The 27,516-nt window shown below is 32.7% G+C and overlaps 1 protein-coding gene and 2 long non-coding RNA genes across 4 annotated transcripts; 1 reads left to right on the top strand and 2 right to left on the bottom strand.

The window, feature by feature from the left end:
• The first annotated feature begins 1,689 nt into the window (after nt 1-1,689).
• On the top strand, nt 1,690-22,754 carry LOC127729643 (uncharacterized). Its single transcript, XR_007994747.1, has 2 exons — nt 1,690-1,828; nt 20,899-22,754. It is a non-coding gene; the product is annotated as an uncharacterized LOC127729643 (long non-coding RNA).
• Nucleotides 3,470-26,768, bottom strand: LOC127729640 (uncharacterized). 2 transcript variants are annotated; one of them, XR_007994745.1, is made up of 4 exons: nt 26,447-26,768; nt 26,068-26,140; nt 23,863-24,276; nt 3,470-3,932 (listed from the first exon to the last, which is right to left on the bottom strand). XR_007994745.1 is itself a non-coding variant. In XM_052237495.1 (3 exons), the coding sequence occupies exons 1-3, from the start codon at nt 26,720-26,722 to the stop codon at nt 23,951-23,953; spliced, it is 675 nt and encodes a 224-aa protein (XP_052093455.1). In that variant the 5' UTR covers nt 26,723-26,768; the 3' UTR covers nt 23,141-23,950. The 2 variants fall into 2 exon arrangements, 1 of the variants encoding a protein (XP_052093455.1); XM_052237495.1 differs by lacking the exon at nt 3,470-3,932 and having other exon boundaries at nt 23,141-24,276.
• LOC127729642 (uncharacterized) lies at nt 4,015-26,911 on the bottom strand. The gene is made up of 4 exons (XR_007994746.1): nt 26,768-26,911; nt 6,499-6,810; nt 6,128-6,200; nt 4,015-4,347 (listed from the first exon to the last, which is right to left on the bottom strand). It is a non-coding gene; the product is annotated as an uncharacterized LOC127729642 (long non-coding RNA).
• Nucleotides 26,912-27,516: the final 605 nt, after the last annotated feature.

Below are 27,516 nucleotides of genomic sequence, written 5' to 3'. Positions count from 1 at the left end.
CAACAATGAGCAAAGCCCATACCGCATAGTCAGCTATACAAGGCCCCGAAATGACAAATATAAAACAATTCAAACAAGAAAACTAACGGCCTAATTTATGAACAAAATAATAAACGAAAAACAAATATGTAACACAGCAACAAATGACAACCACTGAATTACAGGTTCCTGACATGGGACAGGCACATACAGAATGTGGCGGGGTTAAACATGTTAGTGGGCAACCTACACTTTAGACAGTGGTGTTTATTTTCATTTTCTATCACTGGGTCGATACCGCTGCTGATTCAGCTCTTTAGTCCTCCAAGTCACATATGACATCGTCAGCTTATTAGTCTGTGCTTCGGTTCTGAAATGATTTTTTAACATGCCTTTCTCAAAATCAAAAAAATTGAGAGATTATTAAAACTCTTTGGATAGGACTCCCTCAATGTTGATCTTAATGTTGCTATCTTTTTTTTGCAATATAGCCTTTGCTTTCAATTATGTAAGCTTTTACGTTCTTGATGAAGGTATATTTAGAAATGCGCTTCGGACGCACAAAATCTATAAAATGTAATTTTAATTTACTTTGCATATTTAGGTTAATCGCATCTATTTAAATGAACTTAAAATAAAGAAATCAGAAATCTTCAGTCAGCTTCATACATTGACTTGAATCTAAAAGTCGAAAATAAAGGTCGGTTGATATAAAAGAGATGATTTTGATTTTCCATCTCGAAGTTTACTTGTTGGGTACTCACATTCAAGAAACCCAGCATATGGAGTAATAATTCCCAGTTGTTACGATATTTCAGGATTTCTGTTTGATATGTCACAGCTGAACACTGATATTTTTCAAAAGCCATCCAGGCCTCTTTTCTTTGATTGTAATATCACCAAATGAGACTTTTAGACGGATTTTTCTTGAAATGAGCAAGCAAACGCATCATAGATACCGATCGTCACAACTGGTGGAGCCAAAACTTATTAGGGGAAGTCTGATTCAACTTAAAGGGGTTTTGTTGCTTTTGCTTTAGTTTTCTGTATAGCATTTGGGCTACTTTATTTTTCAATGTATATGTTGCTTCCATATGTATTTGTCTTGTTTAACATTTGTCTAAAAAAAGGTTATTTTTATTTCAAACATGTAAAAGGGTTACAAAACTTGCATCTACCGATAGTTTATAAATTAGGAAATGTTTAACGGTTAGACAAGAGACCTGTCATCTATCTTTGTTATGGCACATGGAATATTTTCGAATTTTAAGACGAGTTATACGATTGCTGTCATTACTAAAAGTTCCTTCACGGGCGGTTGATTTAACCTCCATGTTTCTTCATCTCTTGTTTTCTATCTAGTGTTCAGCTAACTATTGTTCTACTTTTCTCCTTTGGTCATGGTGATATCAACCTATTCCCGACTAATGCGTTTTTATTACCCTTGATATATTCGCCCTATGTTGATGTTTCATAAACATGAACCTGATATCGTTTCATTTGTTCAATTTCAATTTTCAATGTATTCATACTATTATACTATTCTAAAGCCGTACGGTGACCTATAGGTGTTAATTTCTGTGTGATTTGGTCTATTATGGAGAGAGAGAGTTGTCTCATTGGCAATCATACAACATCTTCTTTTTCTATATATTCAGGTGAGGCTAGTATTAAGTAATATGCAAGTAAAAAAAATTTAGTATATGATTTAATACACACGCACCTATGTACATTATAATAACATAAGCTGAGATACGAAAGTTAATAAAGTCCTCACTGTGTATGGTTTCTATCCAACTTGGCAGTCTAGTATTTTTCCTAGATATTTTTCCATGAAACATAAGAAGAGGTAGTTGTTGTATTACAAATACTTAGTTATAAAACTAGTATGTCTAAAAAAAATAGGCAAAAGATACAAAAGGGACATTCAAACTCATAAGTTGAAGACAAACCGACAATCCATGGCAAAAAATAAAAAAAGACGAAAAGACATACAACAATACACAAAACAAAACACAGAAAACTAAAGAGCAAAAGGAACACCACAAAAATCCGAATTGATCTCAAGTACTCCGGAAGGGTAATGTGGAGGTAATCATTTCCTTTTATATATGCATCATCAAATTTGGTCTGACTTCTGACGCAGACCGTTGAACGCTTTGCTCATAGAAAACATAAAACTTGCCGTCAATAAACCTGGGTCCGCATGTTTCTGTCTAAATCTTTACAAATCCATTAGCAAACAGATAAATCATACAACATTCGTTTCCGTAACAAAAGCTAATTTCATCGAACCATCGATTGTTTTGTTTTTCATAATTGTGAATAAAAGGTATGGGAATTTGATAAGGAATTAAATGGTGTTTGATTTATGTATTTGACTTGGATGTATTACAATTCGGAGACTTAAACTTTCCGAAGTCTGGATCGGCAATTTCCATGGTCCAAGCAAATCCCCCAAAAGCCGTTATATATTAGAACTATCTTGGAATAGGTAAAGCAATTGTCTAAGCCAGGAACACTACAAAACCGTTAATCATGTCAGATTGATATTACAGAGCTAAAATGTTACTTATAGGTTGATATATAGATATTGTAGATATTGTAGCGATCCAACAATTTATGATGTTGCAATATTCGAGAATTATGTCGTTCGTCCTCGTAACCTTCTGTAGTAGTGTTTTGGTAGGATAAAGCTTCCGTTAGTACATTTCTATAGATTCCGTTTCAAACTATTTTAAATATAGTTTTAGATTAACATATGAGACGATAATATAAAATGACATACATCATCCAAGCATAAACAATCCTTCAGATTTGATATGAATACTTGGATGTATATACTCTTTCAGTGTGTTGTTGGCATTAAGTGTCTCTGATCAAGTATTTTCAAATGTGTTAGGCTAACAACACTATCAATCCGTTTATGCATTTGCTTTGCACTCTGGCAATAATTCCTTTTTTCGAATGTTTGTTCAATCTGTCTAGGCGTGAACCAAATTTATAACAATTTGATGTTTATCAGTTTGAAAGTGAATTGATCCGGTCACTGAAACTTCAACACTATATCTAGTGTCATATACTCCTGTTATAGTTAATAAAGATTCACGCAATAATTCGCTAGACACACTTTAGTTAAGTAAACCTTTTAATTAAAGCAGTTGTGATATAAATTATCAACACGATTTAGGTAATTTTTACAAACTTTTGTGAAACAGCAAAACAAATTTAGTATAAGTACGAATTGGAGTTTTTCCAACGAAATTCTCAATGAAAAAAGAAGAGAATACAGGATAGAAGAATGATTTAATTATTTTTTTAATTTGTAAACGGTCACACAATCAGGAAAACTCCCTTAGAACAACATGTCAAAGAAAATCAAAAAAGTATCATATTGAATTTCATGCGCATGAAAATTTTTCTCAGATTTAAGGACCAGGGACTAAACACTGCAAACATTTTTTACTCTGGTTATAGTAAAAATAATAAATTTCTAAATTAAAAGTTTTCATAAAAACTTAGAATTTTCATACTGTCTCGACGAAAACACTGGATACTGGCCAATTTATATAAGCTGGAAATTACAAATATACCACCAGCTGCAGTTATAAACTAAGTAGTAGTATCAGATAGGATGTTTACAATTAAAAAAAAATCTACTCCGAGATTAATTCACAAAAATATATCCGAACCTCGAAAACATGTTTTATGAAAATATCTTCGTACAACTAACTAGACGCATGTGTCTTCTTAGTGAATTCCTCCCCTCTTGGTTGGTTTTATTCATCCACACAGGGAAAAGCAAGCATGCGTATATGATAAACTCACAAGTTTGGGTAAAGACAGACAAGTTTGGAGTGATCTAAATTGGGATCCCACAACTAGTTCAATATTAAGTAAAATAGATTTTCCGAGAAGTTTAACATCTTCACCTATTCATGCATCATTAAAAACTATTCTAAAGTAACATTGCTTAGTTCTTTTCAAATCAGAAAGATGACGAAACCTAATAAAGTTTTTGAAAATACATGCAAATTACAGGCTAAATATTTATCCATTTGATACCAACTTTTTGATTTATACATTTTGCCACAATGTTAAATATGATCTGTTCATCTTGTGTTTCATTTCTGATGGTAACTGATTTATTGACAGGAACAGGAACAGACTGGCAATTACGTTTTGCTTGGGAGTTACAGAAGAGCTCATACGACGTTCTGTTATTTCTACATATCATCATTGTAGTGTTGTCGTCATATCGACTGAGGTGGAGAGATAGCGTTTCATGGGTTTGTATAATAACTGTCATCGATGTGTCCCAAAGTGTAACTTGAAATTCTGTATCTTTGACTTCTTTGCTAGGATATTCTGAAGAGAACATATAAAGAACATAACAATGGAATACATTGATTTATTAACAAGTAACACATATATTCAAGCTAAGAATGAAATGACATGGAAGACCGTGAATAGATGATTTCATTGTGCGGCAAAAAAAGTGGAGTTATCCATCAGCAGTGGATAAAAGATCAAATACTCTATCAATCAACGGGGTGATCTCAGTGTGAATTTCTGATGAAATGCAATCTTATAAAATCTATTTCACTCTTTGTTACTTTTCAATCAATTGTAACTAGTTTTTTGTCCCTCTCGGAGATATTTGCATTTTTAATCATTTTTTTAATCTTATTCGTTTCTTAAAAAAAATCTGTCTACATTCTTATTACGTCCCTAAGCCAGTATAATCAAAACACGTATTCTTATTCGTGTTTTGTACTCCTAATTGCTACATGCAATATCATTAGTTTACTGGAAAATCTTTTCTATTTTTAGTAACGGGATTAACCTTTTAATTTTTGTCTGATGAAATGTTGGAACTTTAAAAATGATTTAAAAATAGAATGAACCTTCGATGGTCTAAATCAACACTACCTGTATATTTTGTATGCTTGGATTTATTAGGTGTAATTGGCTTCGAACTTGACTTCAGTAACTGCGAGGACACTTATATCCGTGCTTTGTGTTTATGGTAATATTATTAATAAGTTAACTGTTTACAATATCTTAACTTTGAATACTTAAGATTTCCTACACCAGGAATAGATCACCTTAGCTACAATTAGTTAAACATTTCGGAATCCTGGTTTTCAATGCTCTTTGACGTCGTACTAGATTTGGTCTTTTAACATTTTTTTATTCGAGCGCTACTGAGACGTCTTTTGTAGACGAAGCGCGAGTCTGGTGTAAAAATTCATCAATGTGATATCTTTGATAGGTTTTATTGTCTTTTATGTTAGTTGGTTTTTTGCATTGGACCGATCTTTTGAGTTATTTGACACCAACCAAATGTGTATCTAAATTTCTATAGCTTTTAGCTTTGAATCCATCAAATGTGAAAAAATCGACGGGAAACGACAAATTTACATGTCATTGAGCGATTGTCGACTACTTTTGTCTACAACAGCATACAATGTAAACCTCTTATTATTCGGAATGAAAACCATCCCTTCAAACTGACTTTAAAAACAGAATTGCTACTTGTTAAATTGCGACTTGTTGGCCGCTTTATCGTAGATTGAAACATAAAAAAAACAAAAGGTACCTTGAAATTCAGAACTTTCGCGTGCAATTATTATTGCGGTTTTTGAAGATTGGAAAAAATTCCGAGATAAGTTGTTTCAATTCAGTAAATGAAGAATACAAATAATTGTATCAAAGTTTAAAATGCGAAATTACATTTTGACAATTCCAATTCCGTTACAATTTGTGCAAAAATAAAGCATCGCAAATATTTCTGAATTTACAGTAAACAAAACTCTAATTCAAAGCTGAAGATTGAAGTTTTCATAAGAACGCTTTTAAGTTGAAATAGATCTAAAAAGCTCGAATGTTAGGTTGATCCAAAGTGCGCTCTGTATATCTTATATTCCTTGTTAAGGTGATTTTTATAAAAACTCGAAACAAAAACCACACAATCTGATGAAAAATAAAGTTGTAAAACTAGTAAAAAGAAATGTTTGTATTCTCTTTTCCAAATATTTTGTTTGACCATGTCATGTTTTATGTCATGCGTACACATCGATAAACGGTGTATACACATCATAATACAGAAATGTTGTAGTCGTGCTTTTAGTTTTAAATCAAATACCTTTTTCCTCTGTTTTATTTTCTTTTGTACAGTTAGCGCAGTTTCCGGAAACAAAAGAATATTCACGAGTTGGCTGTAATGTGAAAATTTATATCTCATTAAACGGATAGAATCATACTTTAGCCACGTTTTAAATAGCTTTGTCATATTTCAATTTAGTGTAAATAATGATTATCGTAGATATACAGTACAAATATTGAATATTGCAAAACTATCATTTTTACGAATAGAATCATTGGCAAAAAGTATAAAAAAAAAAAAAGGAATATTCTTATTTACTTGAAACAAACAAATATAACTATTGCTATTACCGCATCATTTAATTTGAAACACAATAATAAATTATCTGTATTGTAGTCAATTATATATACCTCACAGCGATTGTAATTTGTGATGATGAAGATACTCAGAAACACTATAAATACGATAGTAGCAATTAACAAACAACATTTGTGGTCTTTGAATACATTACTATTCTTTCCATCAGATTTTTGTTTAACTTTAATATCCTGGTTCTCATCTAAAAAATGTCGACCATTTCCATCTGTGCTTCTGTCAGTTGTTATTAGTTCAATCGCTGATTCAAAACTCTCTTTTGACGTTAAACTAGAAGACCTGCTTATGTTTTTCGTTTCCATCAAATATTGACTTTTTGCGTTCCTATCAACTTTTTTGTTTCGTACCTAAACTGTTTCACATTCTATAACAAAACTGTTCTGTACGTTTTGTTTCGCCCTTGTGTCTATCCACTCTCTAACAAATATTTTCTCTTCACGTCACTCGGAGTCGACCTTTTTGTTCTGTTTATAAGCTTTTTCCATTAACATCAAATATTTGCTCTTCACTTTTCTGATGTTACTCTATATTTCGTCCCTAGTCTTTTTCGTTTCTGTAAAAATATCAATCGGTCTGTTTCTGTCTACATTTTTATTTCGTCCCTAAGCCAGTATAATTAAAACACGTATTCGTGTTTTGTCCTCCTGATTGCTACATGCAATACCCATTTGTTAACTGGAAAATCTCCTCTATTTTTAGTGACGGGATTAACCTTTAATTTTTGTGTTGTTGTGAAATGTTGCAACTTTAAAAAAAAAGATTTAAAAATAAACTGACCCTCTATTGATCTAAATTAACACTACCTGTATATTTCATATGCTTAGGTGAATATTAAACTTGAGGCTGGGAGAACATGGTTTATCTAATAGGTGCAATTGACTTTGAACTAGATTTCAGTAACTGCGAGGACTCTTATATCGGTGTTTTGTGTCTATGGTAATATTAATAAACTAAGAGTTTACCAGACTTTGAATTGTTTGAATACTTAGGATTTTCTTCCCCGGGAATATATTACCTTAGCTATATTTAGCTAAACTTTTCGGAATCGTTAGTCTTCAATGCTCTTTACTTTCGTACTTTATTTGTTCTTTTAACTTTTTATTCGAGCGTCACTGGGACGTCTTTTGTAGACGAATTGAGCGCCTGGCTTACAAATAATAAAACTGGTTTCTTTGATGGGATTTATTGTTTTTATGTAACTTGTTTTTGTTCTGCGGACCGATCTATTGAGTTAAGCAACTTGCAGCTGATTTTTACAGTTTGCTCTTATTTTGTTCTACTACACCACTGCCCAGCTTATGTGGAGGGTTAAGCGCTCATAGCATGTTTAACCCCGCCACATTTTTTATTTGTCTGTCCCAAATCAGGAGCATGTAAATCAGTGTTTATCGTTCATGCATGTCTGTCCTATTTGGTTTACTTATAAAAAATTGCTTTGAATTAGACAGTTAGTTTTCTTGATTGAATTGTTTTACATTTTAAATGTCAAGGCCTTTTATAGTTCGATATATGGAATGGGTTTTACACATTGGTAAAGGCCGTGTAGTGACCTATAATTGCTTACATCATGGTCATTTGAACTCTGGTGGATAGTTATCTCATTGACAATCAAGCCACATCTCCTTATTTTTATATTGGCTCGCGAGTTCGTCTTATGAGTTTTGAAGGCTCCCTTGGTATCTTCCGCCTGTTTTTTAAACTGTTACCCCTGATGAAAACTGCTTATGCGTGTAGAGAATATGGTTTAATTTTATATCTTATAGTGAACACCTGCTTACACGACTATGCATGTATGTAGCGATCTAGTCTAGAACTGATGACAATTTGTATTTTCATCCTTCTACACACTCCTAGTCCTTATGGGAATAGTGAAATTTTGTCCTTGTCCGGGTCAGGCTTTTTTCGTAAGGTCGTTTTGGTTTTATCAACTCTTCAGCGTCTGTATTCGGAATTGATCTCAAATATGTTGGCATAAAACATCACAGAAGAGACATTAATTGTCGAAATGCGCAACTGATGAAACAAAATTGGTACCGTGAATCTTATTTGCAGTTATATACTCTCTGTCCCATCGTTTTGGGATAAAATATTTCAATATACGTGACACTCGTGCATGTTCACACTAAATGGACTACATTCACAGGGTGTTCTCCTTAAAAAAAAATTGTTCTAAAAACGATGCGAGGAAGCGCGAGTAAAATCGATACTAAAGCAGTAAACTCGTAAGTTTTGGATGATCAATACGACGTGTTTGCGTCTCAACTCATTAGCGTTATGTTTTCGCAGTCTTTAAATTTATCGATTGTGTCAAAAAAAGTAAATTAACAAAAATAACAAACTCGAAGGAAAATTCAAAACGGAAAGTCCCTTATCGAATGGCAAATTCATAAGCTCAAACACATCAAACGAATGGAAAACAACTGTCATATTCCTGACTTGGTACATGCATTCCTTATGTCGAAAATGGTGGATTAAACCTGGTTTTATAGCTAGCTAAACCTCTTACATGTATGACAGTCGCATAGATTTCCTTTATATAAGCAACAATGTGTAAGCAAAAAAAAACAAACATAATTGGTGAAAAAGTCACAAATTGTGGTACAGCAGTCACAAAGAAAACTAAAAAGGCATATAGACACTAAATAGACAAAGCACATAAGCAAAAATGAAAGAAAAGAATACAAATATTCCCGATTGTGACATTTATTCTGACTGAGTTTGGGAGCATGCATATCAAGAGACGTTTATCATGTCGACGCATTCGATCTCCTTCCTATTTGGAAATGTATGCCATTCCCTCAGTTTTTGTGTATTACCTTGATTAATATCTTTTTAGCCGATTTATATTTTGAACTTCGGAAAACTACTTTTCTCATTTCTTTGCGTAAATTACGTTCAGTAGACATCTCACAGATTTAGTGTAAAGACGTCATGAACAGTCTTAGAACCACATGCATGACCTTGTACAATGCCAAAATATAAATAAACAGTATCGACAGGATGTATGATTATGATTTTTGATTTTTGGTGTTTTAACGCCACTTTTAAGCACCGCTTTTGTGCTATTTCGTGGCGGCCAGTTTTTATTGGTGGAGGAAGACGGAGTGCCCGGAGAAAACCACCGACATTCGATAGGACAACTGACAATCCTAGTCAATTAAGATTGGAGTCGAGTGCATCCGCACGAGCGGGGTTCGAACTCACAACCTCAGTGTTGACTGGCTAGTGATTACAGTAGTAACTACTTAGACCACTCGGCGACCGAGGCCCCTGTATGATTATGAGAACGCACAACAGTTCATATAAAGCAATATATATCAGGATATGTTTTATTTTTTTCAAAAACAAATAAACGTTGGTTAAACCTAATGGAATTTAAATATTGAAGAGTCCGTTTCTATGTTTGTTGGCGTTTAAATTGTTTTTGTAGAAGTTCAATGTTTCTGTTATTCCGTTGTTTTCCTCTTATAGTTGATGTGTTTCCCTCGGTTTTGGTTTGTGACCTGAATTTGTTTTCGCTTAATCGATTTATGACTATTGAACAGCGGTATACTACTGTTGCCTTTATTTATATACTTCATGCCCTTTACACATATCTATATTATCAGAATGGTATTCATCGCTTTGAATTGCTGCTGGTTTGGCATTACTCTTCGTATTTTTTGTTTTGTTTAAATAGCTCTTCAACTTTTGCATTAAGTTTCGGATTTTCAAAAATGTTTGCCTCTAGCATTACTTCAGAGACAAGATTTGTCGAAATACGCATCATGTGCAGTAAATTGATTAATATTATCAATACAATATGTTGAATTAAACATTCTTTATAAAAGTTTGCATCGAAGGATATGCATATGGGTCTCATCCCCAGCATGAAGATCACAATCTACGAATTTGCTTGGTAGTATTATGGCTATTAGCAACCTCAGCATTAAATGATGATAATAATAAAAACCAGAAGATCTAAAGAACCTGTGTCGCTCACCTTGGTCTATGTTCATATCAAACAAAGGACACTCTCCAACATTGTAGACGAGAATAGACTTCATGACAAAAATCTCTATTTTGTTGATCTTGTATTACTGATCTTTTAGTTTGTTTAGTTTCTCTCTATCTCCTTTAGTTTTTGCTGAAAACACAAAAGAGGTTAAAAAAAATCCTCATTTAAGGGCAATCACTCCTATGAAGAGTGACAGTCTACTAACTATATCGGCAAAATTTGACTTTTTAATAGATCTTGCCTTGCTGATCATTTTTGTGATTTAAAGTGTTTATTTATCTATTATAATTTAAATCATATAAGGCATAACGGAAAAAAATGTTTCTCTCTAAATATCATAGTTTTCATAATAGGCAGAAATGAAAAAGAAATGGTAAAATTTGTCATTTATGGGCAATAACTCCTATAAGAATTTGTCTAACAGTTTTGACGTATATGGACAATTAGTAGAGCTCATTTTTCTGATCATTTTTGCTCCTTGCAGATTTTCTCTATTCATAACGGTTCAAAAAATAATAGACAAAACTTGCATTTTACACCTATGTTCTATTTCTAGCCATGTCGGCCATGTTGGTTGGTAGGCGGGGTCATCGGACATATTTTTGTTAAATAGATACTCTAATGATGATTATGGCCAAGTTTGGTTAAATTTGTATCAGTAGTTTTAGAGAAGAAGATTTTTATAAAAAATTTAATTAAATTTACAAAAAAATGTTAAAAATTGACTATAAAGGGCAATAACTCCTTAAGGGGTCAATTGACCATGTTGACTTATTTGTAGATCTTACTTTGCTGTACATTTTTGCTGTTTACAGTTTATCGCTATCTATAATAATATTGAAGATAATAACCAAAAACTGCAAAATTTTCTTAAAATTACCAATTCAAGGGCAGCAACCCAACAACGGGTTGTCTGATTTGTCTGAAAATTTCAAGGCAGATAGATCTTGACCTGATAAACAATTTTACCAAGTCAGATTTGCTCGAAATGCTTTAGTTTCAGAGAAATAAGCCAAAATCTACATTTTACCCCTATGTTCTAGTTTTAGCCATGGCGACCATCTTGGCACAAAGCCGGGTCATCGGACACATTTTTTAAACTAGATACCCTAATGATGATTGTTGCCAAGTTTGGTTAAATTTGGCCCAGTAGTTTCAGAGCAGAAAATTATTGTAAAAGTTAACGGACAACTACGACGGACGCCAAGTGATGAGAAAAGCTCACTTGGCTTAGGGCCAAGTGAGCTAAAAAAGATAAAAGATAAAGCATGGAAAATCCTATTATGCAGTAAAATGTTGCGAACATCTGCGTTATGTAGGATCATGTAGTGATATGGCCTTTGGAAGTCTCATGTTATCAACATTCCAACACACTTGATATTTTTCTTTGTGCATAAAGGGTTTTCCAAATGCCAAATACAATACTATATAAGAGACGGTTATCTTACATTTAATTATAGGACTTTCTCAATTGCTTCAGGTCATTTCATCTAAGGTCAAAATCAGAATTACTAAAAGGAGAGCAAACGTTTTGAAAAAAAGTTGTTTAAGGATGGTAAATCAAATATGTATATTAACATGACGATAAACAAGACAAGAGGCTCATGAGAGCCTGATATCGCTCACCTGAAATTTCAGTTTCAGGCATAAACTTATTTGAAGATCTTACTTTGCTGAACAATTTTGCCATTTACAATTTCTCTCTTTCTATAATAATATTAAAGATAATACATAACCCAAAACTGTAAAATTTCCGAAAAATTAACTATTTCTGGACAGTAACCCAACAACAAGTTGTCCTGTTGGTCTGAATATTACTTGATAGGTAGATCTAAACCTCTTTAACACTTTCACCCATGTCAGTTTTGCTTTTACTGCTTTAGTTTTTGAGATGAAAGCCAATAACTTCATTTGACCCTTATGTTCTATTTTAGAAGCTGCCGCCATGTTTTTGAATGGATCAATTCCCGAATACAATCTATAACTAGGAACATTCAATTAAAGTTTTTTTCAGTATTTGGCAAAGTAGTTAAAGAGAAGATTTTTGAAAAACGAAGTAATTAGACTTTCACAAAAAATGTAAAAGGGCAATAACTCCTTAAGGGGTCAATTGACTATTTTGATCATGTTGACTTATTTGTAGATCTTACTTAGCTGACATTTATTGCCATTTATACTTTCTCTCTATCTATTATAATATTAAAGAAAATAACAAAAAACAGTAAAATTTAATTAAAATGTCCAACAATAACCCAACAATGGGTTGTCGAACTTGTCTGAAAATTTCATAACATATAGATCATGACCCATTTATCTCTTTAACTCCCTTTCACTTTTGCGCTAGCTGCTGTAGTTTTTGAGATATAAGCCAAAAACTGCTTTTGTCCCCTATGTTCTATTTTCAGCCATGGTGGCCATGTTTGTTGATGGATCAAAACTTCGGTTACAATTTATAAACTAATACCCTAAGAAACATTCAGTTAAAGTTTGAAGGTATTTGGTCTAGTAGTTTCAGAGGAGAAGATTCTTGAATTAGTTTACGACAACGACGACGAAACATACGACGGACGCCAAGTGATTGCATAAGCTCACATGGGGCCCTTCTGGCCCGGTGAGCTAAAAACAAATAAAGAACTTCATTAATTCATATCTTTTTTCTTATTTACTATGCAGTCAACAAAGAAAAAATAAGTCTAAAGAAATTCAAAGAATTACCAGTATTTCAGGCAGTTCACATACATGTAGCCCTCACCCTAATATAAATCATGATTTTAGACATCAATATTGTCTCATACAAATCTTTTTTTTGTATGACCTTGACCTTAGACTAAGGTAATTGAAAATCCGAAGGGAGCTTTCTCTTCATTCTTCTAAGTATATGTGTCTACATCTTAGTAAGGATGCAATCCCATATAATACATCTTAAATCCACTTTTTTTAGGGTTTTTTAGCATCTTTGACTTCACCATAGTATACATTGTATCATAAAATCCAAAGGGATTTTCCTTTCATTATATGTGACAACATATCAAAGTTAGGCTGCAATTCCATTATTTGATTAAGCATCCAGAAACCAATTTTTCAAAAAATTCAGTCTATTTTTAGTAACTATTACCTTGACCTTTGACATATTGACCAAAATTTATAGAGAACTTACTTTCATTATATGTGACAAAACATTCATATAAGATTCCTATCTTACATAAAGCATCTGAGTTGGCATGCAGAAACGAAAATGACTGAATGACTGACTGACAGACTGGTCAAAAACTATATACTCCCTGCTTCTTCTTATCAAGGGTTCATATCTAGGGGAAAAATAACAACTAGATAACTGATTTTTAGAACTTTCAGTTGAACAGTGAACTGACCATGTTTAAACCTGCTATATTCTGTATGTGCTTGTTCTATGTCAGAAGCCTGTATACCTTTCATTTCTTTAAATAAATATTTCAATTGCTTGTAACCTACTGAACTGAAAAACTGAATATAACTAAAGGTTGCACTTCTGTAAATATAGACAATGCAATTTCCCAAAGGAACTCCTTGTACAGCTAAAACTGTGCCACTTTTACTATGACATTTCGTAAAAAATTATATCCTAGAATGGAAAGTTCATATGCACTACTATTTTTTTCAAAGGTCAAAACATAGGGCTGTGCGGCATATTTTCAACATTTATATTCCCCAAACTTCCAAGAGTTTAAACTTATACTAAAATTCTGTACTACCCCTTCCCTTCACTTTGGGTCTTCCTCAGAATTTAATTTAGCCGCTATCCTTGTGTATTTATACTGGTAACATTCCAAGTTATGTCTCTATGAGATGAAAAATAGAGATCATATCTGGGAACAAGTAAGTAAACAAAACCAAAATATCTATATATATTATATATCTCCACAAAAGAGGCGTGGTTTGAGAAACAGCTGTATTTACAAAGTGCAACCTTAAGAGTAAAATTTGAGCATTATTTTAATAAAACCATATTTAACAATAAAAACACCCTGTAAACTTTTGCAGTTTATTAGTGCTATAGGACTATGTTACTAAATAAAAAGACCAGCTTTCAAACGGAGAGCTTTTGTCTAGCTTGTCTAGGAGCTTTTCTCTATGGGATTTTTGCCTGCGGTCTTTTTTTCCCAAAAACCAATATTGTAGTGACCAACTAAAAACAGTAATCTGCTACCCTCTAGACAAATGTGACGAACATTTCATATATGACCATTATGTGTTAGAATATATAAGAAGTCAGAAAACAGGAAGTTGATGAGTGATGAATCATGATGACATGAAGCCTAATATTAAATTTCAAGAAGTTTTTATTTGTAGAAACATGTGACAAAAATTTCACTCTTGAGCATTATGTATTATGTACAAGAGTGCATACGCTGAAATGTCTTGCCTGCTTTACTGGCCATTGATTTTATGTTGATAGTCCTAAATATAAAGCTTTACTACAAGATCGCATAAACTTAACATGATCCAAGAAAATGAGGTCAAGGTCAGATAAACCAAACCGGAAATACATGTACACCTTACAATCATTCCATACACCAAATATAGTTGACCTATTGCTTATAGTTTCTTAGAAAAGAACTTAACCTGGAAAACTTAACATTGATAAATGAACCATGAAAATGAGGTCAAGGTCAGGTGAACCAGGCCAGACAGACATGTACACCTTACAATCAATCTATGCATTAAATATAGTTGAAATATATTGCTTATAGTATCTAAGAAACAAACTTAACCATGAAAACTTAACATTGACCAATGAACCATGAAAATGAGGTCAAGGTCAAATGATACCTGCCATACAGACATATACACATTACAATCGTTCCATACACCAAATATAGTTGACCTATTGCTTATAGTTTAAGAAAAACATACCAAAACATATAAAATGCTCCGCTGGGCGCAGCTTGATACGACCGCAGAGGTTGAACCATGAACAGTTGGGGCAAGTATGGACACAACATTCAAGCTTGAAACAGCTCTGAATTTGGATTGTGATTAAATATTTGACACAGCATAGGTTTCTGGCACAGAATAAAGGTGGTCTAAGAACTTAAAAAATTTTAATTTACCTATTCAAACCATATCATTATTATTTGCTTTTATATATAAATCAGAAATAGCCAATTTAAAATGGAAAATTTTAAAGAAAAAAAAAGGGGAAAAAAAAAATCACCCCCAAATTTTTTGAACTCCCTTATGATTCATCACCCCCAAACTCAATCCCAGCCTTCCCTTTGTGGTATGGTACCTTGCAGTACAATTTCAGAGAGATCCATACACTTGAACACAAGTTATTGTCTGGAAACTAGAAAAATGCTTGGTTTTTTTTGCCCCTTTTTGGCCCAAATTCCTAAACGTTTAGGGCAATTACCCCAAACTCTAACCCAGCTTTCCCTTTGTGATATGGAACCTTGTAGTACAATTTCATAAAGATCCATACACTTACACACAAGTTATTGTCATGAAACTAGAAAAATGCTTGTTTTTTGCCCCTTTTTGGAGCCAAATTCCTAAAATTTTGAGGCAATTACCCCCAAAATCAATCCCAGCCTTCCCTTTGTGGTATGATACCTTGCAGTACAATTTCAGAGAGATCCATACACTTGAACACAAGTTATTGTCTGAAAACTAGAAAAATGCTTATTTTTGGCCCCTTTTTCCTAAACGTTTGGGGCAATTACTCCCAAACTCAATTCCAGCTTTCCCTTTGTGATATGGAACCTTGTAGTACAATTTCAGAAAGATCCATACACTAACACACAAGTTATTGTCATGAAACTAGAAAAATGCTTGTTTTTTGCCCCTTTTTTGGCCTCTAATTCCTAAAATTTTGAGGCAAATACCCTCCAAAATCAATCCTAGCATTCCCTTTGTGATATGGAACCTTGAGGTACAATGTCAGAGAGATCCATACACTAACACACAAGTTATGTCTGGAAGTTACAAAAATGCTTATTTTTGGCCCCTTTTTGGACCCTCATTCCTTAACTGTTAGTACCATAACCCCCAAAATCAATCCCAACCTTCCTTTTGTGGTATTGAACCTTATGGTAAAATTTCATAGAGATCCATTCACTTAAACTAAAGTTAGAGTGGGAAAACTAATGTGTCTTCGGACGACGACGACGACGACAACGACAATGACGCCATCTTCATACCAATATACGACTGCAAAATATTTTTGCGGTCATATAAAAACTTAACACTGAGCAATGAACCGTGAAAATGAGGTCAAGGTCAAATAAAACCTGCCAGACTGACATGTACATCATCAAATATTTCCATACACCAAATATAGTTGATCTATTGCATATAGTATTAAAAAAAAAGACCAAAACACAAAAACTTAACTTTAACCACTGAACCATGAAAATGAGGTCAAGGTCAGGTGACACCTGCCAGTTGGACATATACAGCTTACAATCATTCCATACACCTAATATAGTAGACCTATTGCTTATAGAATCTGAGATATGGACTTGACCACGAAAACTTAACCTTGTTCACTGATCCATGAAATGAGGTTGAGGTCAGATGAAAACTGTCTGACGGGCAGAAGGACCTTGCAAGGTACGCATATTGTAAATATAGTTATCGTATTACTCATAATAAGAGAGAAATTAACATTAAAAAAAATCTTTCAAGTAGTCATGAACCATGAAAATGAGGTAAAGGACATTGGACATATGACAGACGGAAACTCCATAACATAAGGCATCTATATACAAAGTATGAAGCATCCAGGTCTTCCACCTTCTAAAATATAAAGCTTTTAAATAGTTAGTTAACGCCGCTGTTGACGCTGCCAGATCACTATCCCTATGCCAAGCTATCTGCAACAGAAGTTGCAGGCTCGACAATAAGACTATATGAATAATCGGTAAACAGAAGTTGATGAGCCATAAATCTGAAAACGCATCTTACAGTGAAGCAAATGTTCGCATGAATCCTCATAACACATTTCAGGACGCTCTAATGAGGGTGGTAAAATTTCATGGTCATTATGTGTTAGAATATAGAAGTATTTGGAAAACAGGAAATTTAGGATCGATGAATCTGAAATCACATCATACTGTAAAGTATGTTCCAATGAAGACTGATATCAATTTGAAGAAAACTATAATTTATAGTTACTCAGAAAAATGTGACTAAATTCAAGGGACAGATTGACATAAGGACAGATGGACAGAGGTAAAACAGTATACCCCTCCACCAGACAGGGATATAAAAATCAAGATGTTGGTTTTCTCTTTTTAATTGTTTTACATTGTGCATACAGGGATCTTTTATTGCTTACTATATAGCATAGGTTTAGCTCATTGTCGAAGGCAGTAGGGTATCCTATGATAATTTTCATCTATGTTTTTCTATCTTTAGTCACTCAAGCATAGAACAGATATTCTCAAACCGGGTTTTACAAACCATGTTCTACATTACTGAATGGATATGAGAGTGAAATATAAATGACAGACAATTTTGAATGTCTGTAACATGACCAGAACCAAACTCCATTTAAAGGAATGTGACAAATTCTAAATAATGAAATCACATAACGGTGCAGCCTGAAAGCTATAAATTTAATTGTACTGTTTGTTATTTTCTCCTTATATATCAATGTGCTTCATGTTAAACTTGGGACAATGACAGATATAACCATAGTACATTTAATATTACAATAAGTTTCATATAAAAATTTAACTATTATATAAAATGATCATCTTTTATTTTTCTTCAGTCTTTTCATGTGTTTGTATAGACCTTTAGCTTTCCTTTTCTGTTCTTGTATTTCAACATACTTCCTCTTGTTGTACCTGTTAAGAAACAAATATGTTTTCAGTGAAAAAAATGTTATGCTGATAAAATTGTATTTTCATTCCACCATAAATGTCTGTGCTTCATTTATTATGTTTTATATGTTTTGTACACAACTATAGAATGTGTGTTTCATCTCAGTTTGAATATACCTTATTGATATTTGTCCGCCATTACTAGAGATTACAAAGGTTCCAGTAAAATGTTGAAGTCACAATAAATAAAATTGTTGATGCCATAAAGATAATTGACTGTTTTAAGACTTTAATGGTTCCAGTCTCCCAAATTCTCAGGTCAAGTGTCGCAGATTTTCAAATAGCTATGAAGCCTTTATTAAGAACTTGAAGATGAATTGTACATAACCAATTTAACAAACCTATTGCCTCAAAAATATGACATGTACTTCTTTATTCTGAAATGAAGGTCGGCTAAAAAAGTGGATATAAAATCAGCTATAATTTGGGGTCAAAAATATCATGGGGATGATATTTTAGGTGTACGTCAATTACATATTGAAACGATACAGGTAAAGAGCATGAACTTTACGGTTGATTAACTTTTTTCAAATCATTATATGTCACTTTTGGTCACAAAGCTCCTAATGTATTCAAGTACTTGTACTTTCTTGAATTTCAAATTCTTGCAATGGAGCGGGTTTTTTTTGTTCACAGTTTATCAAGAAGAAAGCATCGGACGCATCAAAAGAAGATGTGGTATGATTGCCAATGATAAGACCAAATGACACAGAAATTAACAACTATAGGTCACTGTACGGTCTTCAACAATGAGCAAAGCCCATACCGCATAGTCAGCTATACAAGGCCCCGAAATGACAAATGTAAAAAAAATCATACAAGAAAACTGACAGCCTAACTTATGTACAAAATAATGACGAAAAACAAATATGTAACACAGCAACAAATGACAACCACTGAATTACAGGTTCCTGACATGGGCCAGGCACATAGAGAATGTGGCGGGGTTAAACATGTTAGTGGGCGCCCTACACTTTGGACAGTGGTGTTTATTTTCATTTTCTATTACCGGGTCGATACCGCTGCTGATTCAGCTCTTTAGTCCTCCAAGTCACAAATGACATCGTCAGCTTATTAGTCTGTGCTTCGGTTCTGAAATGATTTTTTAACATACCTTTCTCAAAATCAGAAATTTGAAAATTGAGAAATTATTAAAAATCTTTGGTTAGGACTCCCTCAATGTTGATCTTAATGTTGCTATCTTTTGTTTTGCAATATAGCCTTTGCTTTTAATTATGTAAGCTTTTACGTTCTTGATGAAGGTATATTTAGAAATGCGCTTCGGACGCACCAAATCTATAAAATGTAATTTTAATTTACTTTGTATATTAAGGTTAATCGCATCTATTTAAATGAACTTAAAATAAAGAAATCAGAAATCTTCAGTCAGCTTCATACATTGACTTGAATCTAAAAGTCGAAAATAAAGGTCGGTTGATATAAAAGAGATGACTTTGATTTTCCATCTCGAAGTTTACTTGTTGGGTACTCACATTCAAGAAACCCAGCATATGGAGTAATAATTATCAGTTGTTACGATATTTCAGGATTTCTGTTTGATATGTCACAGCTGAACACTGATATTTTTCAAAAGCCATCCAGGCCTCTTTTCTTTGATTGTAACATCACCGAATGAGACTTTTAGACGGATTTTTCTTGAAATGAGCAAGCAAACGCATCATAGATACCGATCTTCACAACTGGTGGAGCCAAAACTTATTAGGGGAAGCCTGATCCCACTTAAAGGGGTTTTGTTGCTTTTGCTTTAGTTTTCTGTATAGCATTTGGGCTACTTTATTTTTCAATGTATATGTTGTTTCTATATGTATTGGTCTTGTTTAACATTTGTCCAAAAAAAGGTTATTTTTATTTCAAACATGTAAAAGGGTTACAAAACTTGCATCTACCGATAGTTTATAAATTAGGAAATATATAACGGTTAGACAAGAGACCTGTCATCTATCTTTGTTATGGCACATGGAATATTTTCGAATTTTAAGACGAGTTATACGATTGCTGTCATTACTAGAAGTTCCTTCACGGGCGGTTGATTTAACCTCCATGTTTCTTCATCTCTTGTTTTCTATCTAGTGTTCAGCTAACTATTGTTCTACTTTTCTCCTTTGGTCATGGTGATATAACCTATTCCCTACTACTGCGTTTTATTACCCTTGATATATTCGCCCTATGTTGATGTTTCATAAACATGAACCTGATATCGTTTCATTTGTTCAATTTCAATTTTCAATGTATTCATACTATTATACTATGCTAAAGCCGTACGGTGACCTATAGTTGTTAATTTCTGTGTGATTTGGTCTATTATGGAGAGTTGTCTCATTGGTAATCATACAACATCTTCTTTTTCTATATATTCAGGTGAGGCTAGTATTAAGTAATATGCAAGTACAAAAATTTTAGTATATGATTTAATCCACACGCACCTATGTGCATTATAATAACACAAGCTGAGATACAAAAGTTAATAAAGTCCTCACTGTGTATGGTTTCTATCCAACTTTGCAGTCTAGTATTTTTCCTAGATATTTTTCCATGAAATATAAGAAGAGGTAGTTGTTGTATTACAAATACTTAGTTATAAAACTGGTATGTCTAAAAAATAGGCGAAAGATACAAAAGGGACATTCAAACTCATAAGTTGAAGACAAACCGACAATCCATGGCAAAAAATAAAAAAAGACAAAAAGACATACAACAATACACAAAACACAACACAGAAAACTAAAGAGCAAAAGGAACACCACAAAAATCCGAATTGATCTCAAGTACTCCGGAAGGGTAATGTGGAGGTAATCATTTCCTTTTATATATGCATCATCAAATTTGGTCTGACTTCTGACGCAGCCTTTGAACGCATTGCTCATAGAAAACATCAAACTTGCCTACCATAAACCTGGGTCCGCATGTTCCTGTCTAAATCGTTACAAATCCATTAGCAAGCAGATAAATCATACAACATTCGTTTCCGTAACAAAAGCTAATTTCATCGAACCCTCGATTGTTTTGTTTTTCATAATTGTGAATAAAAGGTATGGAAATTTGATAAGGAATTAAATGGTGTTTGATTTATGTGTTTGACTTGGATGTATTACAATTCGGAGACTTTAACTTGCCGAAGTCTGGATCGGCAATTTCCATGGTCCAAGCAAATCCCCCAAAAGCCGTTATTTATCAGAACTATCTTGGAATAGGTAAAGCAATTGTCTAAGCCAGGAACACTACAAAACCGTTAATCATGTCAGATTGATATTACAGAGCTAAAATGTTACTTATAGGTTGATATATAGATATTGTAGATATTGTAGCGATCCAACAATTTATGATGTTACAGTATTCGAGAATTATGTCGTTCGTCCTCGTAACCTTCTGTAGTAGTGTTTTGGTAGGATAAAGCTTCCGTTAGTAGATTTTTATATTTTTAATAAAGGTAGGTAAAACCATATGCTTTGACAGTTCGTTCGAATAAAGAGGAATATAAACAAAAGATGAAGCAGACCTTTCATCCTGTATTATCTATACTTCAAGTTCAAACGATAGATTTCAATTCAAGGAATAAACGTATCTGTATATGTGCATGTTCAAGACAAAAAGTGCTAACAAAATTCTGGATAGAAGATAACAAAACAACTATGTAAACTTAAACGTAACGTGTTACTTCAATAACCTAGGATATTTAAATTTGGGGCGCCAGATTAAAAACAAAACAAAATATTTAAGAGGTTCACACTTAGAAGAGCATTAAAAAGGTTGCAAAATTCATCTAAGGTCGGTTTGCCTGAAGGATTTTAAGCTTGATTTTAGAAAAAAATACCAAATTTATCTTTTAAAACATTACAACAGTTTTCAGCCGATACTAAGCAAAAGCAACATGACAGATGTACAAAACACAAAAAGAAAATACTAATACAGATAGGTTTATAATTTGCAAAATTAGTGTTGACAGTTTTACATTATATTTACATTTCAATGACCCTGTGAAATAAATTGGGCATTAAAAGTTGTTTCCACATTATAGCATAATTTGTGAAGGAAAATAAAAGTAATATATTCACGAAAAAGTGTAACGGTCTTCTACTTGCAAATAAGGTAACAGTGTAGTCAAAGACTACAAAAATATTAATATTCGTCTTTTGTTTCATTTGAAAACGACAAGCAACAACACATTTCTTTTATACCTTCGATGATTTTTGTTTCTAGCATTTTTTTACACCTTCATCCCTTTGATTAGATTCCGTTTCAAACTATTTTAAATATAGTTTTAAATTAACATATGAGACGATAATATAAAATGACATACATCATCCAAGTATAACCAATCCTTCAGATTTGGTATGAATACTTGGATGTATATACTCTTTCAATGTGTTGTTGTCTTTAAGTGTCTCTGATCAAATATTTTCAAATGTGTTAGGCTAACAACACTATCAATCCGTTCATGCATTTGCTTTGCACTCTGGCAATAATTCCTTTTTTCGAATGTTTGTTCAATCTGTCTAGGCGTGAACCAAATTTATAACAATTTGATGTTTATCAGTTTGAAAGTGAATTGATCCGGTCACTGAAACTTCATCACTATATCTAGTGTCATATACTCCTGTTATAGTTAATAAAGATTCACGCAATAATTCGCTAGACACACTTTAGTTAAGTAAACCTTTTAATTTAAGCAGTTGTGATATAAATTATCAACACGATTTAGGTGATTTTTTTTTTGTGAAACAGCAAAACAAATTTAGTATAAGTACGAATTGGAGTTTTTCCAACGAAATTCTCAATGAAAAAAGAAAAGAATACAGGATAGAAGAATGATTTAATTATTTTTTTAATTTGTAAACGGTCACACAATCAGGAAAACTCCCTTAGAACAACATGTCAAAGAAAATCAAAAAAGTATCATATTGAATTTCATGCGCATGAAAATTTTTCTCAGATTACCTCCGACAGGTACGCTCGATACAAAACATTTCTGTGAAACAAAACATTTAAGGAACAGGGACTAAACACTGCAAACATTTGTAACTCTGGTTATAGTAAAAATAATAAATTTCTAAATTAAAAGTTTTAATAAAAACTTAGAATTTTCATAATGTCTCGACGAAAACACTGGATACTGGCCAATTGATATAAGCTGGAAATTACAAATATACCACCAGCTGCATGCAGTTATAAACTAAGTAGTAGTATCAGATAGGATGTTTACAATTCAAAAACAAATGTACTCCGAGATTAATTCACAAAAAAATATCCGAACCTCGAAAACATGTTTTATGAAAATATCTTCGTACAACTAACTAGACGCATGTGTCTTCTTAATGAATTCCTCCCCTCTTGGTTGGTTTTATTCATCCACACAGGGAAAAGCAAGCATGCGTATATGATAAACTCACAAGTTTGGGTAAAGACAGACAAGTATGGAGTGATCTAAATTGGGATCCCACAACTAGTTCAATATTAAGTAAAATAGATTTTCCGAGAAGTTTAACATCTTCACCTATTCATGCATCATTAAAAACTATTCTAAAGTAACATTGCTTAGTTCTTTTCAAATCAGAAAGATGACGAAACCTAATAACGTTTTTGAAAATACATGCCAATTACAGGCTAAATATTTATCCATTTGATACCAACTTTTTGATTTATACATTTTGCCACAATATTAAATATGATCTGTTCATCTTGTGTTTCATTTCTGATGGTAACTGATTTATTGACAGGAACAGGAACAGACTGGCAATTACGTTTCGCTTGGGAGTTACAGAAGAGCTCATACGACGTTCTGTTATTTCTACATATCATCATTGTGGTGTCGTCGTCATATCGACTGAGTTGGAGAGATAGCGTTTCATGGGTTTTTATAATAACTGTCATCGATGAGTCCCAAAGTGTAACTTGAAATTCTGTATCTTTGACTTCTTTGCTAGGTGATTCTGAAGAGAACATAAGATAAAGAACATAACAATGGAATACATTGATTTATTAACAAGTAACACATATATTCAAGCAAAGAATGAAATGACATGGAAGACCGTGAATAGATGATTTCATTGTGCGGCAAAAAAGTGGCAGTTACCCATCAGCAGTTAATAAAAGATCAAATACTCTATCAATCAATGGGGTGATCTCAGTGTGAATTTCTGATGAAATGCAATCTAATAAAATCTATTTCACTCTTTGTTACTTTTCAATCAATTGTAACTAGTTTTTGTCCCTCTCGGGGATATTTGCATGTTTAATCATTTTTTTAATCTTATTCGTTTCTGTAAAAAAATCAATATGTCTGTTTCTGTCTACATTTTTATTTCGTTCCTAAGCCAGTATAATCAAAACACGTATTCGTGTTTTGTCCTCCTGATTGCTACATGCAATACCATTAGTTTACTGGAAAATCTTTTCTATTTTTAGTGACGGGATTAACCTTTTAATTTTTGTCTGATGAAATGTTGGAACTTTAAAAATGATTTAAAAATAGAATGAACCTTTTTATTGGTCTAAATCAACACTACCTGTATATTTTGTATGCTTGGATTTATTAGGTGTAATTGGCTTTGAACTTGATTTCAATAACTGCGAGGACACTTATATCGGTTCTTTGTGTTTATGGTAATATAAATAAGTTAACTGTTTACAAAACTTTGAATTGTTTGAATACTTAAGATATCCTACCCCAGGAATAGATCACCTTAGCTACAATTCGTTAAACATTTTGGAATCATTGTTTTCAATGCTCTTTGACGTCGTACTAGATTTGGTCTTTTAACATTTTTTTATTCGAGCGTCACTGAAATGTCTTTTGTAGACGAAGCGCGCGTCTGGCGTACAAATTCATCAATGTGACATCTTTGATAGGTTTTATTGTTTTTTATGTTAGTTGGTTTTTTGCATTGGACCGATCTTTTGAGTTATTTGACACCAACCAAATGTGTATCTGAATTTCTATAGCTTTTAGCTTTGAATCCATTAAATGTGAAAAATCGACGGGGAAATGACAAATTTACATGCAATTGAGCGATTGTCGGCTACTTTTTTCTACAACAGCATACAATGTAAACCTCTCATAAATCAGAATGAAAACCATCCCTTCAAACTGACTTTAAAAACAGAATTGCTACTTGTTAAATTGCGACTTGTTGGACGCTTTATCGTAGATGGAAACATAAAAAAACAAAAGGTACCTTGAAATTCAGAACTTTTGCGTGCAATTATTATTGCGGTTTTTGAAGATTGGACAAAATTCCGAGATAACTTGTTTCAATTCAGTAAATGAAGAATACAAATAATTGTATCAAAGTTTAAAATACGAAATTACATTTTGACAATTCCAATTCCGTCACAATTTGTGCAAAAATAAAGCATCGCAAAAATTTCTGAATTTACAGTAAACAAAAATCTAATTCAAAGCTGTAGATTGAAGTTTTTATAAGAACGCGTTTAAGTTGAAATAGAATTAAAAAGCTCGAATGTTAGGTTAATCCAAAGTGCGCTCTGTATATCTTATATTCCTTGTTAAGGTGATTTTTATAAGAACTCGAAACAAAACCCATACAATCTGATGAAAAATAAAGTTGTAAAACTAGTAAAAGGAAATCTTTGTATTCTCTTTTCCAAATATTTTGTTTGGCCATGCCATGTTTTATGTCATGCGTACACATCGATAAACGGGGTATACACATCATAATTCAAAAATGTTGTAGTAGTGCTTTTAGTTTTAAATCAAATACCTTTTTCCTCTGTTTTATTTTCTTTTGTACAGTTAGTGCAGTTTCCGGAAACAAAAGAATATTCACGAGTTGGCTGTAATGTGAAAATTAATATCTCATTAAACGGATAGAATCATACTTTAACCACGTTTTAAATAGCTTTGTCATATTTCAATTTAGTGTAAATAATGATTATCGTAGATATACAGTACAAATATTCATATATATATATTGCAAAACTACAATTTTCACGAATAGAATCATTGGCAAAAAGTATTAAACAAACAAAAAAGAATATTCTTATTTACTTGAAACAAACAAATATAACTATTGCTATTACCGAATCATTTAATTTGAAACACAATAATAAATTATCTGTATTGTAGTCAATTATATATACCTCACAGCGATTGTAATTTATGATGATGAAGATACTCAGAAACACTATAAACATGATAAATACGATAGTAGCAATTAACAAACAACATTTGTGGTCTTTGAATACATGACTATTCTTTCCACCAGATTTTTTGTTAATTTTACAATCCTGGTTCTCATCTGAAAAACATCGACCATTTCCATCTGTGCTTCTGTCAGTTGGCATTAGTTCAATCGCTGATTCAAAACTCTCTTTTGACATTAAACTCGAAGACCTGCTCATTTTTTCCATTTCCATCAAATATTGACTTTTTGCGTTCCTATCAAATTTTTTGTTTCGTACCTAAACTGTTTCACATTCTACAACAAAACTGTTCTGTACGTTTTGTTTCGCCCTTGTGTCTATCCACTCTCTAACAAATATTTCCTCTTCACGTCAGAGTCGACCTTTTTGTTCTGTTTATAAGCTTATTCCATTGATATCAAATATTTGCTCTTCACTTTCCTGATGGTACTCTATATTTCGTCCCTAGTCTTTTTCGTTTCTGTAAAAAAAATCAATCGGTCTGTCTCTGTCTACATTTTTATTTCGTTCCTAAGCCAGTATAATTAAAACACGTATTCGTGTTTTGTCCTCCTAATTGCTACATGCAATACCCATTTGTTTACTGGAAAATCTCTTCTATTTTTAGTGACGGGATTAACCTTTAATTTTTGTGTTGTTGTGAAATGTTGAAACTTTAAAAAGATTTAAAAATAAACTGACCCTCCATTGATCTAAATTAACACTACCTGTAAATTGTATATGCTTAGGTGAATATTAAACTTGAGACTGGGAGAACATGGTTTATAAGGTGCAATTGACTTTGAACTAGATTTCAGTAACTGCGAGGACTCTTATATCGGTGTTTTGTGTCTATGGTAATATTAATAAATTAAGTGTTTACCAGACATTGAATTGTTTGAATACTTAGGATTTTCTTCCCCAAGAATATATTACCTTAGCTATATTTGGCTAAACTTTTCGGAATCGTTAGTCTTCAATGCTCTTTACTTTCGTACTTTATTTGTTCTTTTAACTTTTTATTCGAG

This window comes from Mytilus californianus, unplaced genomic scaffold, assembly GCF_021869535.1.
Source record: "Mytilus californianus isolate M0D057914Y unplaced genomic scaffold, xbMytCali1.0.p SCAF_2, whole genome shotgun sequence".
NCBI classification, from domain to species: Eukaryota; Metazoa; Mollusca; class Bivalvia; order Mytilida; family Mytilidae; genus Mytilus; species Mytilus californianus.
This window is presented reverse-complemented; position numbering and strand designations above follow the sequence as displayed.